This window comes from Pelophylax lessonae (genome assembly GCF_965119305.1).
Source record: "Pelophylax lessonae genome assembly, chromosome: 10".
In the NCBI taxonomy this organism is placed as follows: Eukaryota; Metazoa; Chordata; class Amphibia; order Anura; family Ranidae; genus Pelophylax; species Pelophylax lessonae.
The window spans coordinates 73001888-73022426 of record NC_138777.1 but is presented as its reverse complement, the minus strand read 5'-3'; the positions used below and the strand labels follow the sequence as shown (position 1 = coordinate 73022426).

General features: G+C 45.3%; 1 protein-coding gene across 1 annotated transcript in view; it reads left to right on the top strand.

Moving 5' to 3' along the window:
• Positions 1–281: 281 nt before the first annotated feature.
• The window catches only part of BEST1 (bestrophin 1), a gene marked incomplete at its 5' end in the record, with an annotated part of 63215 nt that continues 42957 nt past the window's right edge, over positions 282–20539 (top strand). Inside the window, 2 exons of the mRNA XM_082270882.1 lie at positions 282–433; positions 2751–2845. Coding sequence (XP_082127008.1) covers positions 282–433; positions 2751–2845 — 247 coding nt within the window. The remainder of the gene's footprint in view (positions 434–2750; positions 2846–20539) is intronic.

The window sequence follows — 20539 nt, the reverse complement described above, 5'->3', positions numbered from 1 at the left end:
CGGGCCCCCTACAAGAGGGCTGGTGGTCCCTCCCTATCAGCGGCCCTGGGTTTAGATATACTTCAATCTTCAAAAAGAGGCAATGGTAGCTTACACAAATAACTATAGGCCCTCATCTCCTTCTATCTTTGTACATGCAGCAGGCTAGTACTTTTTGTAAATTTTGTGATTTGTTTCAGAAAGATTTCTTGGTAGAAATATTGAGAAAAATGTTCATGTTATCTCTTTGTATGACACGCTGTTATAATCACACCACCCAATTAACAGGATTCTCTATAAACATGACGGTCACATACAGCAATCGTGTGGCAGATGCTAAGCTTGGCACTTTCTCTCGGTTGCTCCTTCGCTGGAGAGGCAGCATCTACAAATTATTATACAGAGAGTTCCTCATCTTCATTGGCTTCTACTTCATTATCAGCGCCACCTACAGGTATCTGACCCATTATGCATTGTAGCCTATTATTCAAATGTAATATAGATTTATTTTAGAACGCATTTCTGTATTTTGTTATTATGTTCATAACTTAAAATTAAAAATGTAATTTTTTATGTCAGGAAATTGTGAGATATTGATAATGAATACATCATATCTGCCATATTTTGGCAGCAGGTGGTGCACTTGAGGCAGTTCATTTCTGCTAAAGCAGGCCACAGATGGTTTGAATCTTGGTTGGTTCAGCAGGGGAGATTCAAACCATCTATGGGCAGGCTGATTGTACCCGAGTCGATCCTGCAACCCGTGGTTTCAGGAAAGAAAATAGCATAATCTATGGCCTGGCTAATGCCCAGTACAAACTAGCATTTTTTTTTTTCGTTCATCCCAGGGGGCTGAATGAATAAAAAACTGAAGAGCTCAGGAGGAGCCGCTGTACTAACAATGCGATGTTAGTAAAGCGATCTACCCCGCTGAGCTATTGTGTTCTGACAGGGCCCCCCCCCCCCCGCCAGTACACACTGGTCAGCTATTGGCTGAGAGCTCGCTCCCGCTGTATTCAGTCACAGCGGGAGTCGGGCCAGGGGAGGAGCAGCGTCGATCGCCGCTGCTCTTCCCCGATCGTTGGGGAATCGAGTGTGGAGATCCGCCCACTTGTGTAAACAAAGCGGGCGGATCTCCTAAGTGACAGGCAGGGTCAGATTGCAGGGTTAAGCATAGCTGAACCTGCGATCTGTCCCTGTGTCACTCAGTCACCTCCCCCCACACATGTTAGTAAGCACCAGGCATACATTAACCCCTCCCTCTCCAATAAAATTAACCCCTTCCCTGCCAGTGTCATTTTTACAGTAACAGTGCATATGTATAGCACTGATTACTGTAGTAATGTCACTGGTACCCCCAAAAGTGTCAAAAATGTCAGTCAAGGGTCCAATCTGTGCACCGCAATGTCGCAGTCCCGCAAAAAAAATCTCAGATCGCCGCCATTACTCGTTAAAAAAAAACACCAAAAATGACAGAAATCTTTCCCGTAGTTAGTAAACGCAATAACTTTTGCGCAAACCAATCAAAATACGTTTATTGTGATTTTTTTTACCAAACACAGGTAGCAGAAAACAAATTGGCCAAAAATTTAGAAAAATTTAATTTTTACATTTTTTGGGGGGGGGGGGGGAATTTCATATAAAAAAATGTGGAAAAATATTGTTATTTTTGCAAAATTTTCGCTATTTTTGATTATAGCGCATGATCAAAAATCGAACAGGTGATCAAATACCACCAAAAGAAAGCTCTATTTGTGGGGAAAAAAAGGACGTAAATTTCGTTTGGGTACGGCGTTGCATGACCGCGCAATTGTCAGTTAAATTCGCACAGTGCCAAATCGCAAAAAGTGGCCCAGACGTAAGACAGCAAAATCCGCAGGTGGTAAAGTGGTTAAGCTGGCCATAGATCGATCACAGTTCAGCTTGCTGATCTAATGACTTCTCTAGAACTTGCTTGTTGGAAATTTTTTCTTTGCCGTGCTGATCTGTGTACTCTGACAGCAGAGGAGTCGCCACTGTCGGAAATACAGTAACAGAGCGAGGAGCATTCCTCCTTCCACCTAACTTGTGTGAATGAGGGAATCCTTTCAGTTTTTTTAAATCAGCCCGCTGGCTCGTTGAAAAAAACAAACTGATCCCTGTATGGCCAGCCCAAAGCCAGCCATAGACGGCGCGATTTCTAGAAAATTGCTTGATACCCCAATGAGCACAGTCAGTGTTGATGGTGGATCCCTCCTGCTGAGCTATTATGTGCTCTGGGGGGGGGGGGGCATCCCTACTGGGAGAACACACACTAATTATTGCTAGCAGCTATAGCCACTGGCAATAATTGCATGCAAAATCCAACATGCTGGCTCTACTCAAGTTGATCATTCGATCAATTTGTGTACAATCAGCCTGCCCATACATGGTTTGAATCTTGTCCAGTCCCTGATGGACCGGCTGAGATTTGAACCATCTATGGCCGGCTTAAGGCTAATGAGTTTTTTTAACTTTAAAGACAAAAAAGGCTCCCTTCTTCTATACAGTCATAATAATTAGCCGCTAGTGATTTAAAAACAATGATAGAATAAGCAAATACATTTCAGTTGTTTTAAATCAGTGACATCATCAGGACACAATGGTTTTAAAAAAGGGGATGAGAATTAAAAAGGATTTTGCAAGAACCAGTGAAACTGCCATTGCTACTGTAATTTATGTTACTGTTGTCAATGAGTCACCTCCACTGGTCACCAAGGCATGGCAATGACCTCTTTATTTTTTTTCTGCAGGCTTCTCCTCAATGAGCAGCAGAGGATTCACTTTGAGCAGCTGGCACTTTACTGTAACAACTATGCAGAGCTGATTCCAGTGTCGTTTGTCCTAGGTAACACATAAATTATTTTTCACATCTCCTATTTGTATTATTATGACTATGATACATTCTCACATGCTACACAAGCACATAAAGAGGCTAGGCACAATACAATCTGACCATACAATCATGGTACAATCAGCTTTAGATTTGCCAAAACTATGTAATATGAGGACTTGCCCTGTCTATTCAATCAATTTGTATGCAAGCAGGCATATCCTTGCATTACATAGTGGTTGGTATCTAAAGAAGTTTGTACAATCAGATCATAAGATGTGTGCTAAGCTTTACAGAGATGGGAAGCTATAACTGAAGATTACATGTGCAGCTTCACCTGCTGGTAAATACGATATCACTGCACATCCATAACAGATGTAGCACCCTCTTAGGTAGGTGCTACGAAAAAGTATATGGGTGGCCCTGTCTGCATATCAGGGGGGCCTGATCAGTTAGTTAGGCTGTCACATGTTCCAGGTGTGACCTGTTGAGCATGGGGAGTCTCCCCACTGTTTCCAATGAGGGCTCTTATTGGACAGTGGAGGAAACCTAGCCAATAGCACATCAGGGCTTATGGCTATCTCAGTGGGCGGAGTTTGCCGCAATGCACCCTGGGATGAGATATAAGTCTAAGGGGAGCATGTGACAGGGTGTCTTTGGCGGGAAGCAGAGTCCCAGGAGGAGGGTGACGGCTGTCTCTCCTCCTGTCAGCGCTAGTGAAGGTGTCCTGGGCAGTTGGCCTAGAGGATGAAGGTTGAGCTGAGCTGCAGAGAGGGATCCAGTGTGCTGTGGAGCTGCTGGGCAGAAGTTTCCAGGAAAAAACAGTATTGTGAGTACTTAAAACTGCCCAGGGGTCTGCCTAGGAGAGGGGACAACTCCAGAAGGTCAGAGGGAGCCAGCTAACCAGTAGAGAAGGCTTAGAAAGGGGGGTGCCAGTGTCTAAGCTCTGAAGATAAGTGAGTAAAAGGGGGCGCCGGTGTGGGCCCTGAAGTGTTCAACAGTGCAGCAGTCATAGAAGTAGCTACCTCAGCAAGGAGTGCTTAAGGGAGCTCAAAGAGGACTTCTTAATGCAAGAAAGCATTAACCAGGGTCAACCGGCATCAACCAGCGTTGACCGGCATTTAGCCAGTGTCAAGTCAGCGCCAATCAGCATTTTTTTCAGTTGTCCCCAGCAAGTTGTGCATAGTTGAGCCAAAGGAGTATCCCACTCATTCTCTTCTCCCATCCAAGTTCTCAATAAATACAAAAACCCAAAGATACTGGACTGGTCATTGTCTCAGTGCTCACACTTGGGGAATCATGCACAAAGGTACTTTTGTTGCACTCGGTGACCCAGGGGGACCCATATCCAGCAAAACGGCTGGGAATCCTGCTACACATACAATGGACCTCTATGAGATCCTGTTTTACTAGTGTGACCTTAGCCTTTCAAATACTATACACAACAGGTAGAAGGGCCAAATATAAGGCAACTGCAGAAAGTGGGGTACCCATACAGAGTTACTGCATGGGGAGGTCTCACCCTGACACCTAGCCCTAGGTTTGTCACAAATCTTTTTAGGATTCAGTAAAATAGCTTTGGATTCATCAGCTATGGAATGCCTAGTGTAATATGATTGCTTTCGATCTTGCTGTAATCATTCATACTGTGGGACGATCACTTCATGTCTTTGGCTGGTCCTATGGACTTGTATAGCATTCTAATATTGCTCCTTCTGCTTGTGTTATAAAACTCTGCATAGTCATATTTTCATATCACATTCACCCAGGATTACAGCTATTACTACATCGGTTCATACTATAATCAGATCTTTCCTGTTCTTTTGTTTTCACGCTATTTCTGATCTCTAAATAACACCATTGTAGCATACATTATACTTATCACATGTGTAATTGTCATTACAGGGTTGCGTAAGCAAACTATGGCTCTTGGTAAACACTGCTGCCTACACATGAATGAGAGGTTTAAACAGGTTTAAAATCAGATTATAGTCTTAACAATGTTTAACCATGCTGTTCTGCATGAAAGAATATTTACAGCTTCTGGATTTTTGTGTACTCACAGTGATTGTGGCCGCTGCATTATGATTTTAAGTCGTATAAACTTTACAACATATCATCAATAGTAAGGAGTGCTGAAAGCTTTGACCATCATTGTAGAGATAAACGTGCTAACAATTTTAAGCTTGCATATAAAGGATCATTATCTCGCCTATGATAAAGAGACTATCCTATAATAATAGTTGATTTTTTCTAGCATGTTGTTGTTACCACTTTTATGAATCCCGCTAGCTTCCCATTTATTCTAAAGGGTATCCAAAGCCATTTTTTAAAATTTTGGGTAAAGCGTAAAAGACATAGGCAGGTTTTTTTTTTGTTTTTCATTTGTCTCTATTCCTATTGGGGGTTGGTCCTCCCTATTAGTTCTGGTGACCATTGTCACTGAGACAGAAAGAGATGGGAAAGCCAACATTTTACAATTGTAACATGAATGAACATGTATATGAATAAAGGGGAAATCTTTGGAAACACTTCTTCACTTTGGAGAGATTTCCTCATAATTCGTAGCAAAACACTGTATTTTAACCATTTTCCACTCTATCCAAAACAACATGAATTACTGCATCAATGCGGCGTGGCATGGAGGCAATCAGCCTGTGGCACTGCTGAGGTATTATGGAAGCCCAGGTTGCTTTGATAGTGGCCTTCAGCTTGTCTGCATTATTGAGTTTGGTGTCTCTAATCTTCCTCTTGACAATACCCCACAGATTTTCTATGGGTTTTAGGTCAAGCAAGTTTGCTGGCCAATCAAGTACAGTGATACCATGAGCATTAAACCAGGTATTGGTACTTTTGCAGTGTGGGCAGGTGCCAAGTCCTGGTGGAAAATGAAATCAGCATCTCCATAAAGCTGGTCAGCAGAGGAAAGCATGAAGTGTTCTAGAATCTCCTTGTAGAGGGCTGCGCTGACTTTGGACTTGATAAAACACAGTGGACCAACACCAGCAGATGACATGGTTCCCCAAATCATCACTGATTGTGGAAACTTCACACTGGACCTCATGCAACTTGGATTCTGTGCTTCTCCACTCTTCCTCCAGACTCCTTGACCTTAATTACCAAATGAAATGCATTTTCCACAGTCCCTGATGATTTAGGGAGTCATGTCAGATGCTGGTGTCGGTGCACTGTGTTTTATTAAGTCCAAAGTCAGTGCAGGCCTCTACCAGGAAATTCTAGGCACTCCATGCTTTCCTCTGTTGACCAGCATTATGGAGATGCTGATTTCATTTTCCAGCAGAACTTGGCACCTGCCCACACTGCAAAAAGTACCAATATCTGGTTTAATCATCATGGCATCACTGTGCTTGATTGGCCAGCAAACTCGCCTGACCTAAACCCCATAGAGAATCTGTGGGGTATTGCCAATAGGGAGATGAGAGACACCAGACCCAACAATGCAGATGAGCTGAAGGCCGCTATTAAAGCAACCTGGGCTTCCATAACACCTCAGCAGTGCCACAGGCTGATCGCCTTCATGCCACACCGCATTGATGCAGTAATTCATGCAAAAGGAGCCCCGATCAAGTAAAAGAAAGAAATGCTTGAAATATATCACTCTGTGTGTAATGCATCTATATAAAATATGAGTTTCACTTTTTGATTTGAATTACTGAAATAAATCCACTTTTTGATGATATTCTAATGTCATGAGATGCACCTGTATAGGCAGACGTTACTTCTGGAAAAAATTCAGGTATCAAAATGATTTTATGATCTAGAGATAAAGAACACTAAAGTTGTACATAATTCTAAAACTCATTCATGGTTGCTGCCTTTCCCAAGTCTGCCCACAGAGATCAGCATTTATGAATTTGTCCCCTACTGGTGGTAGTGTAATACCTTTGCGACTAATTTCAGGTGCTCAGTAGGTGCTTGTAGATACATGAGGGTAAGAATGCTCACAACATATAAGGTGGCTTTAGATTTTTCAGTAAAGGCAACCTTGACCTTTCTAAACTTGACCTGTGTTTTGCTCATGAGGAGAAAAGCAACCAGTTTAGATGAATGCTCTTCACCTCACCTGCACATACTTACCTTCAGGTTACACCATCCAAGCTATACAATGCGGATTGATGTATCTGCAGTGCTGGCTATTATACTCTGGCAGCAGCGTCCGCTACAGCTGCTTGGATGCGGCTAGTGTTGGGCCAGCAATTTTCTGTTTGGCTCCTTAGATTATTCTTGTTCAGTAGTTTTTATTGAGCTTTTAAAACATGTACAGAGTAATAGTAGAGAACAAAGCAGTATGAAATTTACAAAAAGCTTTGGAAACCACTGATACAGGGTAATACTCAAGCAAAAACATGCAAAAACGTAGTAGGGTACAGTAATAGTGGAAGCTATGCAAGTTTATGTAAGAACCATCAAGTTAAGAAGGCCTTAGATGGTTCGAATCTCAGCTGGTTCAGCAGGAATAGCAGCTAGCAAAAATCACTGTGTTCTCCTGGCAGGGACGGATCAACCCCCCCCCTCCTCCCCTCTGGGAGACAATGGAATAGCTCCATGGATGGATTCCCCCATCAATACAGTCAGTGTTAGGCAATTGTCTTTCTTGCAACCTGCGGTTGCAGGAAAAAAAATCACTTGGTCCATCTTGGCCTTATGTAACTTAAATTCATGTAATGTTTGTGGTTTAGGAGAAAAAAGGAGATAGCTTGAGAGTATAGAAGGATAAAAGGAACAGAAGGGACAAAAGAGAGAGAGACAGGGAGGAGGACTGGCTCAAGAGGGTACAGAGGGATACGGGGAAGAGTGGGCTGGGGGTGTCAATTGGTAGCAGTACAAGATGTATTTTCATCATTCTAATAGTGTGCAGTCAAAGTCTCTTGGGGGAAATGTCATGATTCAAGGGTATCAGATTTGCCTATATTTAGGCATTGTATTCTGCAATCTGGCTGTCAGCTTTTCATTGATCAATATCCAGTGTACTTGTTTAGCAGCTGTGAGGATGTGGGTCATGAGAAGGAGTTGGGATCTAGAGAGTCCCCTGGGTTTGTGATTCAGAAGGCATCAGGTGGGTCCAGGATGGGGTTTGGATGAAAAAGAGAGCAAAGGATTTGGTGCACTTGCTGCCAAAAGCTTTAGGCTATCAGACAGGACTTTCAATTTATGAAAAAAGTTCAGTGTTTAGAGCAGCCGTGGAAACAGTATGCAAAGGAATTGGCAGAGATATGTGCCAATCTACTGGAACTATGTATCATCTAAGCAGAACTCTGAAATTAGTTTCCACTGCTGCTGCATATCGGGAACATGATTTCATGGTTGCCCAGATTAGGTCCCAATGAGATTGATCCAGGTGCAGATCCTGTACCCATTTAGAGATATAACCTAATGGACAGGGTGCTCATTGGTGGTTGAAAGAATATAAAGAAGGGGGATCAAGCCCAAAGAGTGAGGGTCATTTTTACCTTTTGATTCAAATGGCGTTAAAGTCAGAAGTCTACCGACAAAATGTACAGTGGAGAGGATGTAGTGATCAACTTGTAGATCCCTAAATAGTTCAGTTTTTGGGAGATGCTGTGAGGATTGAAGGTCTGAAAAGGGTTTAAAACCACTTGGGGTCAATAGAGTGTGGAAACGGGTCACATTTGAGGCATTCTGATGGCGAAAGGTTATGGGGGACTCAAAGCTAGGGGTGAAAGAGGGATTATGGATGACTGATAGAAGCAAGAGGTGAGGGAAAATAAATCCGCCAGAATATTTTTTTTTTAAATATAATTCTTTTATTGAGATTTTTTAAATTGGGTTATACAAACAGAAAATCCTAACACAGAACACATATTAAGTGTGGGAAGAAACTTCATCATATTATATATCAAAAAGAATAAGAAAGAAGAAGAAAAAAAAAAAAAGATTTCCTCTCATACACAACAATAAGGATAAATCCAATATGCGTATTACTTCAGATACAAATTGCTCCCTCCTTCCTTACACTATGTGTTCCTTAAATTACTCTCTCCCCCTGCTACCTTATAAATAAAAAAAAAAGTAAATAAAAAAATAAAAAACGACAGAGAAACAGGAAAAAAGAAAAGGAAAAGAGAAAAAAAAAAAAGGGAAAAATTGACCAATGACAGAACCTACAAGGGACTCCCTTGCCCAGCTTGCTAGGGGCCAAACCTACTGTTCCTTAACCATTTGTTGACCAAGCAGATCTACCCCTTCTTTCGAGAGGATAAATATATTCCAGGCCTCCCACATCCTATTATAGCTCTCTTTTTTAAATTGTGTTGTCAGGATAAGATCTTCCATTCTATTTATTTCCTCTACTTTCCTTAACCAATCCGAAATTGCTGGTGAGGATTGCTTTTTCCAGCTGGAAGGAATACAAGATCTAGCCGCATTCGCAAGATGACTAATAATAGACTTTTTATATCTTTTGGCCGAAACCTTGGTCAACTGTAAAATAAAGAAAGCTGGGTCTTCGGGATCTCCATCTCTGTAAATCTCTTCATAATCTCTCTAACCTCCTTCCAAAACTTTGTCAATTTAGGGCACGCCCAAAATATATGTAGCATTGTACCTGATTCCTCCTGACATCTCCAACAATGATCAGAAACCTTTGAATAAATATTATGCAATTTATGGGGAGTATAATACCACCTCATTAGTATCTTAAAAATTTTTCTTGTTGCTTGTTGCATCGCAAAGTCTTAAAAGTAAAGTTAATTATCTGCTGTCTTTGGTCAGAGGAAAAGGTACAATTCAATTCTGTCTACCATTTCTCAAAACAATATAGCTGATGTTGTTCTGAAGGTATATTTAATAGGTTATAAACTTTGGATAATAGTTGAGGACAGTTCCCTTCCTCTGAACAATATTTTTCAAAGAGTGTTAACTGACGACAAACGTTTTGGGGGTTAGGTATTGTATCTAAGAAATTATGTAGTTGACATGCGTTCCAGAAAGGCAGATTGAACGTCTCTCTATCATTTCCCAAATCTCCACTGAAAGCCATCCATTCCCCTTCAGGAAATGCGACGCCTGAAAAACACCTGCCCTCCGCAAGGACTTAAAGGGCTGTGTATCAATACTTACAAAATAGGATATAATGGCGTGTCCCTTGAGGACAAGGAATTTTGAAAACAGACGCAGAGCTGACTTTTAATGTATTACCTATAAGAGGATGTATTTTCAGCTCTACCGGTAGATGCTTATAACACAAGAGCGCTCTCTTAAGAGGTATCTTCGTCTGTTCCTGTTCAAGATGTACCCATAATTTCGACTCAGCATGTCGACACCAGTCTATTTGTCTACGCAGCTGTGTAGCTTCATAGTATTTACGTATGTCTGGAATTGCTACTCCATATCTTTTAGGTAGTGTCAACAATTGTCACGCAATTCGGGGGTTTTTATGTGACCAGATAAATTTAATAAATAATGAGTGAACTTGTTTGAAATATCTAATGGGGATATGTATAGGTAATGCTTGAAAAAGATAGAAAAATCTCGGGAGTATCATCATCTTCAGCAAGTTGCACCTACCGAACCATGAATATAATCCTGAATGCCATTTCTCTAGCTGGAGGTGGGTTGATAGCAAGAGAGCAGGGAAATTGCATTCATATACCTGCGAGGCATCTGCAGGTACCAAAGTGCCTAAATAACTTAATGCCTTATCTGTCCATCTGAACCCAGAATTCTGTCTCAGGTTCTGTAAAAGGATGGAAGAGACTCCCACTCCCATAGCCTCTGATTTGTTGAGATTTATTTTCAAGTTAGAGAGAGCACCATACCTCTCAAATTCTCTAAGCAAGCTTGGGAGCGATATCGTTGGTTTAGTTAATGAGAAAAATAAGTCATCCGCATAAGCGGAGGTTTTTGCATTTTCCCCATTAAGATACCTTCTATATTTGAGTTATGTCTAATTTTACATAAAAACGTCTCCAATGATAGTACAAAGAGAAGGAGAGATAACGGGCACCCTTATCTTGTCCCATTTACTATAGAAAATGGACCTGAGAATATTTTTGACTGTACCAAAGTCGTAGTGAATGTTACATATAGTTACATAGTAGGTGAGGTTGAATAAAGACAATAGTCCATCCAGTTCAACCTGTGTAGGTGTGTGTGACTGTAATCATCTAACATAGCCCTCAATCTCCTGATCCTTGAGATGTAAGTCTAAGAGTCTTTTGAAAGTCACCATACTACCCGCAGAAACCACCTCTTGTGGTAGACAATTCCACAATCTTGTAGCCCTAACAGTAAAGAACCCCCCACGTTGCCTGAGGTTAAAACGCTTCTCCTCTAATCGCATTGTATGTCCTCGAGTCCTCATGCAATTCCTTCGAATGAACAGCTTTTCTTCTAAGCTGAGATCCCCATTAAGATATTTATAAATTGCTATCATGTCCCCTCTCAGACGTCTTTTCTCCAGGGAAAATAAATCGAGCGATTGCAGCCGCTCTTCATAGGTAAGGTCCTCCAACCCCCTAATCAGTTTAGTTGCCCTTCTCTGGACTTTCTCCAGCTCCAACACATCCCTCCTGAGGACTGGCGACCAGAACTGGACAGAATACTCCAGATGCGGTCGGACCAGAGTTTTATAAAGTGGAAGGATTATAGTCTTATCTCTGGAATACATCCCTTTCTTTATGCATGCTAATATTCTGTTGGCTTTGGAAGCTGCCGCTTGGCATTGCATGCTGTTGCCTAATCTATCATCAACTAAGACTCCCAGATCTTTCTCCATTTTTGATTCCCCCAAGGGTTCCCCTCCTAACGTGTATTGTGTTTTTATGTTTTTGGTCCCCAAGTGCAAAACCTTACACTTCTCCACATTAAACCTCATTTGCCATGTCGTTGCCCACTCCGTAATTTTGTCCAGGTCATTCTGTAGGATATCTGCTTCATGCTGTGCAGTTATTGCCCTGGCCAATTTTGTGTCATCTGCAAAAACTGATAACGAACTACTGATCCCTTCCTCAATGCTGTTTATGAATAAATTGAACAAGGTTGGTCCCAGGACTGAGCCCTGGGGCACCCCGCTTACTACCTCAGACCAGTCTGAGTATGCGCTGTTTATTACTACCCTTTGGACACGGCCTTTTAGCCAATTCCGTATCCAAGAGCAAACCCTGCTGTCGATACCTGCAGACCTTATTTTATAAATTAAGCGCTTGTGGGGAACTGTATCAAACGCCTTAGCGAAATCCAAGTACACCACATCCACTGGTCTCCCCCTATCTAGCTCACAGCTCACTTCCTCGTAGAATGCTAAGAGATTGGTTTGACAAGAACGCCCATTTGTAAACCCGTGCTGGTTACTACTGATGATGTTGTTGTCTTTAGCATACTCTACGATATAGTCCCTTATCATCCCCTCCAAAAGTTTACATATTATTGATGTCAGACTGACAGGCCTATAATTTCCCGGGATATGTCTCTGGCCCTTTTTGAATATCGGAATCACGTTAGCCTTCCTCCAATCCCCTGGTACATCTCCTGTCCTAATACTGTCAGCAAAGTATTGGGATGATTGGGATCAATATTTTCTTCTTGTCTTGAGGGAGAAGCCATAAAAGGTTATGGATAGATAAAGAGGCAAAATCGTAGGCCTCTATGTCTGCCCACAAAGGGAGTTTGTGGCTGGTATGGTATTTGGTTAATTGAGCTAATTAGGCTGCATGGTAGTATTGAAAAGTAGTCTTGAAAAAGGAATTCCTAGACCTCCTTGTGATCTGGTCTGATTCATAACCTGTGCGGAAGTACAAAGATTCCTGTTGCCCCAAATGAAGCACATCACGCATGTTTGAATCTGGTGCAGCACTTGGTTGGGATTTGAAACTAGTAATACCCTAATGAGGTAGAGTAATTTAGGTAGGTATGTTATTTTTATTGTGGCAATGCGGCCTAACCAGGTAAGAAGATGAATGTCCCAGATGTCTAGTAAGATGTGTAGTTTTTGGATGATGGGCGGGTAGTTAGCCTTATATAGGGAAGAGTAATCTTGGGTCAGAAAAGACCCCCAGGTATGGTAGTTTGTATGGGTCTCATTGGTATTGGAAGGTTTGTTGAAGATTCTGGAGCAAGTGAAGAGGTGGGGATATATTCAGGGCTTTGGATTTCGCTGGATTAACCTGCAAGCCAGAGATCTTGCTGAATTGTGTTAAGAGGGCAAAACAAATTAGGTAATTAGATATTTCGGTTTGTTACAGCCAGAATGATGTTGTCTGCAAACAGCCTCAGTTCATAATAGCGATATTAAGTGGTTGGTATTTACTTACAATAGCTCGTTCAGCATTTTGTGCACTACTGGATTTTTTTACATGCATTTATGACAATATATTTATTTTTTTACATCCGTTTACAACAATATATTTATTTATTTATGATCACTATATATTTGATGATTATTGATTATTGGATCGCATTGAGTCACTAATTGGTTCGCTACTTATTGCGCAGCATTTTTTGATATAATTGTTTACACTGTGTGAGATAGTGGAGTGCTTGCGGCAATTAATTATTACTTGGTTGCTCGTAGGATTTACTGATTGCATTTAGTTCATAATAACGAGTTGTGATGTGTAGACCTGAAATATCCAGGGGCGGGGATTCATGGATGGCTTGTGTAAGGGGTTTTATAACTAAGGCAAATAGGAGGGGGGACAGCAGGCATCCCTGCCCTGTGCCTTGTGAGATAGGAAAGGTAGGGAATTTAACGCCAACGTATTTTACATAGACCTTTGGAAAATGGTATAGACTGAGTAACCACTTGAGAAAATGTGGGCCAAAGCAAAATTTTTTCCAGGGTGTAGAAAAAAAAAAGGACCAAGAGACTATATTGAAGACTTCTTAGTGTCAACAGATAGGAGCATAAGGCGGGTCTGACGCTTGGAGGCCTCAACTAGGATAGCAAGTTTTTGAATGTTATCACTGGCCTGCCTGGTGGGCATCAATCTGACTTGATTGCAGTGGATGAGGACTCCAATGCCTTGGTTAAGACCCTCATTTGGGGAGGTCATTAAAAGTGTTGCATAGTAAAGGGGCAAGAATGTTTGGGAAACATTTGTAGTAGGAGGCTTTAAAGCCATCTGGTCTAGGTCTTTTACGTAGCTTCAAGTTTTAATAGCTGCAGGGACTTCCTCCGCTGACATAGGAGCGTCAAGGTTTTCGCGCCGAGAATCTGATATGCGAGGTAGAGAGATTTTAGAAAAAAAGGTTTCTGCCGCTGCCTCGGAGAAGACATCCCTGGAGCTATAAAGCTTAGCTAAATGTTGCTTGAAGAGCTGAACTATTTTGGGAGGGTGAGCACACACCTACTGGTGTAGAGACGATAGGGCTTACGAGACATATCAACATGACGCAGTCCGCTGCTTAGATTTCTCATTTGATGGATATTGGGCAGGAGAGTACCAACAGAGCTACCCACAAGGAAAATTTTGTCTGGTTCATCTTGAACTGGCTTAAATTTGCCCAGTGTAGGAGGGCGTGGCCGGGATGTAGACGGCGCCGGACGTGTGTTGGCAGAGCTCTCCACCATCCTGATCTTATCCGGCTCCTTCCACGGCCCCTGTGCCTCGGATCGCGGCGGTTTTGCCCTCCTCCGCATCGGGCACAGGTGGGGCACGGATGCCGGGGAGAAAATCCCGGGTTTCAGCACCGACCCCGCGGCCTAAACGAGCGGTCCCGCCGCGAGGCGCGAAAGCGGCCGCCGCCATCTTGCAGATCCAGGCCTCATCTTCTTCCTCTGCAGCCACAGGCGCCCAGGCCTTCTTGAAGTCGGGAAAGATGTCCGCGGGGGCCGGGGACCCTCCTCTGGCGCAGCCTATGGACTCAGGTACCGGGGGGTCTCTGCCGGGGACCGCTGGTCAGAATGGAGGGTCGCAAGGAGGGGGGGATATTACTGCTCCCATACTGGCTGCTATAGACGCCTCAAAAACTGCCCTGATGCTCCGGATTGACCACCTGGCCTCTGAATGTACCCTAATCCGCCATGATCTGGATAAAATCAGGGGGCGCCTGACTGAGACTGAGGGCAGGGTGTCTGAGGTGGAGGATGTTACTGCTTCCCATTCGGCACAAATCATTGCCATGCAGGCCCAGGTGAATGCTTTGGCGGACAAGATGGAGGATGCTGAGAACCGACAGCGTCGCAACAATATCAGGGTGGTCGGCTTGCCAGAGAAGGCTGAGGGATCTAATTCTACATTGTTTGCTGAGAAGTTCTTTTGTGATCTACTCAAATTGCCTCCCCCTCCCCCGACATATGTGGTGGAAAGGGCCCATAGGGTTCCCACGGGGCCTCGGCCACCCGGGGCCCCCCCGCGCCCGTTTCTGGTCCGCTTTTTGAACTTCCGTGACAGGGATCGTATCCTCTCTGAGGCCAGGAAGCAGGAGGAATTGCAGTTTGAGAACAGCAAGATAATGTTATTTCCTGACTTCTCTGTGGAAACGCAGAAGAAACGCAGATCATTTACTGAAGTGCGCAAACTCCTGAGAACCAAGGGCCTGAAATATGGCATGATGTACCCGAGCCGCTTGCGTGTGGATTACAAGGGATCTGTCCTTTTCTTCAATTCGGCGGGGGAGGCTGCTGACTGGTTGGACTCCATCTGATTTCCTCTGATACACCTGCTCTCTTGGATGATATGGGGCTCTTGGGGCCCTGCTACACTGTACTCCCTATTTGCAGCTCCTGTCTACGCACGGTCTGCCTCCTCAATTGCTGCTGGGGGGACATCTATGGTTCCTGTATTGTTGATCCTGCCCTGAAGTTTCCTGGGTTGCCCTGGGCTGGATCCATGCTTCTATTCCTGGGGCTGTGGACTGGTCTACAGGTCATTGGAGCTCTGTGTGCTACACGTTGTTGAACTAACAATTTTCTCTTTTTTGTTTTGACTCTATTTTTCCTCCCTTTAGGTTTTTTTCCTTTTTTTTGAGGAATGACTATCTAGCGGCCCCCCCTTTTTTGGGGCTGCCTTTGGTGGACAAGAGTAACGCCGGCTGCGGTTTTTATGTTGCATCCATGCCTTTAAAATTTTTGCTGGGTTTTGGGATTAGGCTGGGTACCCTGTTGCACTTTTTTTTGTTCCAGGTTTGGGTATCACAGCAGGGATGTTTTTTTGTTTTTGGCTCCAGGCTCCATCCGGTGGTCACTGTTCTTTTTTACTTATGTGTCTGTATTGCTGAATGTCTGGATGGAGTTGGGGGATCGGGTTGGTCCTCGGGCTGTGCTTGGTCCTCCGGCTCCCTCCTGCTATGTGTCCCTCTGCTGTTCTATGGCTGAGCTACTTAAAATCATGTCATGGAATGTGCGGGGTCTCAATGACAAGGTGAAACGCACAGCCATTTTTAGGTATATTAAATCTGTTCAACCGCATGTTATCCTCCTCCAGGAGACGCATTTGGATGGGAGCAGGGTGCTTGCCTTGAAGAGGCCTTGGATTCAGAGGATCTTCAATGCCACTTACTCCACGTATGCCCGTGGGGTGTCTATTCTGCTGGGTAGAAATGCACCCTGCTCGATTCAAAAGGTAATTACGGATCCTGGCGGACGGTATGTTATTGTTCTACTGGAGATTTTTCACCGGCAGGTGGTGCTGGTGAGTGTCTACTTGCCTCCCCCGTTCCACTCTCAGATTCTGGTGGATCTCCTGGTGACCTTGGCCCCTTATATGCATCTTCCTCTAATTATGGCGGGGGATTTCAATGCTGTTCTGGACGGCGGGCTGGACTCCTCTAACCCGGGTAGACTGTCGTCTCCTGAACTGGTGTCCTGGTCTTCCGCGGCTCAGCTTACGGAGCTGTGGCGCTGGAAAAACCCTGGGGTACGTGGCTACTCCTGTTGGTCTGGGGTGCACAGAACGGCGTCCAGAATAGATCTGGCTTTTGCTAATGGGCCTTGTCTTGCTTTGGTCCAGGATGCCACATATTTGGCGGGTGGCCTCTCTGATCACAACCCACTGCTGTTGACTCTGCGGGTGGGAACGGGTAGAACTAGGGGTGCATGGCGCCTTTCGCCGGGTTGGCTGCAAACTCACAAGGTGATGCAGCAGGTGGAGCCCCAGATGCCTACATATTGGGAAGATAATGCCTCGTCCACGGCAGGGGTGGTCCTGTGGGATGCTTTCAAAGCGGTTATGCGGGGTCATTACATCTCTGCGATTAAGGCATCTCGTAGGGAGGCTAATGCTGACAGGGAAGCTGTTCTGCTGGAGGTCCGTAGGTTGGAAGATGAATACTCGGCCACTCCGGGACCGGCGGCCTATGCGGCCCTGGAGGAGGCCAGGAGGCGTTTGGCTTTGTTGGATACTGATTTTGCGCATGCCAACCTTAAACATAGAGCGGAGTCACTTTTTGAGAAGGGAGACAAGAATGGTAAGCTTTTGGCCTTTTTGGTGGCAGATCAGAGGGCTTCGGTAAGTGTTCCGTGCATCCAGTCTGGTTCAGGGGAGTTGGTTAGGGACCCGGGGGAGATCTCCCGGGTCTTTATGGATTACTACTCTGACACCTATTCCCCCCTACCTGCATATGACCTGGAGGAGTTGGAGCGCCTTTTATCTGGCTTGCCGGTTCCGGTCTTGGAGGGTGGGGACAGTGCGTGGCTGGACAATGATATCACGTTGAAGGAAATAGAGAGAGCCATCTCATCCTTTCCCTCCAATAAATCGCCGGGCCCTGATGGGTTCCCGGTGGAATGGTATCGGCAGTACTCAGACTCCCTGGCTCCCAGGCTCCAGGCATTGTATGCTGCGTGTTTCGATCAGGGGGCCCTGCCAGGTTCCATGCTCGAGGCGTATGTTGTTCTCCTGCCCAAGCCGGGGAAGGATCACACCCTGTGTTCCTCCTACCGCCCCATTGCCTTACTCAATGTGGATCTCAAGATACTCACGAAGGTCTTGGCTACTAGGCTGGCGGTGGTCTTGCCTTCCCTGGTGGACATTGATCAGACCGGGTTTATGCCGGGCAAGTCCACGGACACCAACCTTCGACGTCTGTTTACTCATTTGCAGGTGTCCCATGCCTCCGTTGGCACTAGGGTGGTGGTGTCCTTGGACATTGCCAAGGCCTTCGACACGGTGGATTGGGGGTACATGGGGGTGGTGCTGAGGCGCATGGGGTTTGGTCCTAAATTTTGCAAGTGGATTTCCCTTTTGTACTCCTCCCCGCGTATGGCGTTGAAGATTGGATCTTCCCTGTCTCCGTTTTTTGCAGTGGGTAGGGGGACTAGGCAGGGCTGCCCTCTTTCACCCTTTTTGTTCTTTCTGATGATTGAACCCTTGGCTATTGCATTGCGTGCATCTCCGGAGGTGGGGGCTCTGGAAGTGGGCTCCATTAAGGAGTGCCTGGCACTTTATGCGGATGATATGCTTTTATTTTTGAAGGATCCCAATGCTTCTCTGCGGGCGGTATTCAATATCCTGGACACTTTTGCAAAGTTTTCCGGCCTAAGGGTGAATTGGGATAAATCCACTATGCTCCCTATTGATCCTGGTGCCATTGCTGCAGCTGATGGGGTGCTGCCATTGAAATGGGTGACGGAGTTCACCTACCTGGGAGTCAGGGTGTCGGCGAGGGTGGCGGATTATCTTACTCTGAATCTTAACCCACTGCTGGAGGTCTTTAAACGCAGGGCGGAGGTGTGGCGCGACTTACCTTTGTCGGTTCTGGGGCGCATTAACTTGGTGAAAATGAAACTTCTCCCTGTCTTTCTGTATTTCCTTAGAAATTCCCCGGTGTGGGTCCCGCGTTCTTTCTTCCGCCGCGTTCATGGCCTGATAGGTTCCTTTATTTGGGGTACCTCTCCTCCTAGGATTGGTCTGCAGGTGTTGCAGGAGCCCTGGGGTCAGGGGGGATTGGCTTTACCTGATCTTTATAAATATTTCCTGGCTGGGCAAGGGGTGGTGGCGCGACGCTGGCTTGCAGGGGACGATGGGGACTCCGCCACGGTGCTGGAGGCGGCTGTTTTGGGCTCCTACGAGAGTCTTCGCCTTTTACTGCATCGCGGGTCCAGGGCTACATTTCAGCTGACAGGAACTATGCGTTCTACCATCAAAGCCTGGGAACAGATGCTGGTGCTGGTGGAGCCAGGAGCCACTGGTGTTTCCCCGGCCTCCCCATTGTGGTGGAACCCCAAGTTTCCTCATTTTGCCTCGATCCCTGATCCTACCATCTGGGCCGTTAAGGGGGTGAAGTTGCTGGGGGATATTGTCTCTGGTGGGGAGCTGTGCTCCTTTGATGCCCTGAAGGCGCGTTATGATCTTCCAAATGGGTATTTTTTTCGCTATCTCCAACTTCGCCATGCGTTTGTGGCACAATTCGGTTCCTCTCGGGTTGTGATTAAAGCTTCAGCTCTTGAAACAGCGATACAAGCGGCGGGTATGCGGAAGCCTCTCTCAGAATTGTACAGGGAATTGTTCGCTATCACTCCGCCTGCTGTACGTAGATGTCGGGAACGCTGGGTGGAGGAGGTGCCTGACCTGGATGGTGATGACTGGGAAGATATGTGGAGTTCACCCTTCGCCTACCTGGTCTCTGCGAGGGACCGTCTGATTCACTTTAAATTTCTGCATCGGATTTATTACACGCCGGCGAGGCTGGCACGTATTTATCAGACGGCCTCGGCGGAGTGCTGGCGTTGTTCCCATTCACCGGCGGTCTTCAGTCATATCTTCTGGGGGTGCCCGGTGGTCAAGGACTATTGGGCATCCGTCTTAGCTTGTATTGTGGAGGTGGTTAAGATTCCGGTCCCCAGCTCCGTGGAGGTTTGCCTCTTGGGGTTGGTGGATGGCTTGGCCCCTGCGAGGGCCGTTCGTACCCTGGTCAGCTTGCTGCTTTTCTATGCGCGCAAGGCTCTGCTCTTACACTGGAAGAGTCCCTTGGCTCCCACGATCCTTTTCTGGAAAGGCTTGGTTAATAAAGTGACTCCGCTCTATAAGGCCACGTATCTCAGTAGGGGATGCCCCCGCAAGTTTGATAAAGTATGGAAAACATGGATAGACTCTCCGGCCTCGACCTCCGTTGATCAGCTTTAGTGTTCTATGTGCTACTGTTCGGGATTGTCTGGGGGGGGGGGGGGGGGATGGCCATGCCGGTCGGTGATATATTCCTGTTCATTGTGCTCTTACTGCATGTATAGAAGTCTCTCTGTTTTTTTGACTAAGCCATGGGGTTGCTGCTAGTGGGCTCTGTGCTGGACTAATCTATAATGTTCTATGACCTTACTACTGGATAATTGGAGCAGTCTTGAGGGGTATCTTTATTGCTGATAGATGCTTTGTTTTTCCACTGGACGTGCTGGATGGAGCCTGGGGTGGGGGGGGGGTGGGGGGGGGGTGGTATGGGAGGGGTTTGACCTGTTGTCACTGTTTATGGTTGTTGCCCTGCGTGGCATTGTCTTGTCTGTTTTTTGTGCAAAAATTCAATAAAAACAAATTTTCAAAAAAAAAAATTTGCCCAGTGTATCGCCAGCTTAACCTCTTTCTGACCATGTACTGCATACTGTATGTGCAACAGCAAGGCTCATATGCCACAAATATGCATTCATGGCAGCTGAGGTTTCTCTATTGAAAGCGCACTCACTAAAGGCTCCCAGGAAATGGGCTGAGCTGTCATAAATATCTCCAGGTCTATGATTTTAATCGGGAACTGCAAGTGGGTGGGAGCTGCCGTCTCAGCGACGTACTGGAATGTAACTAA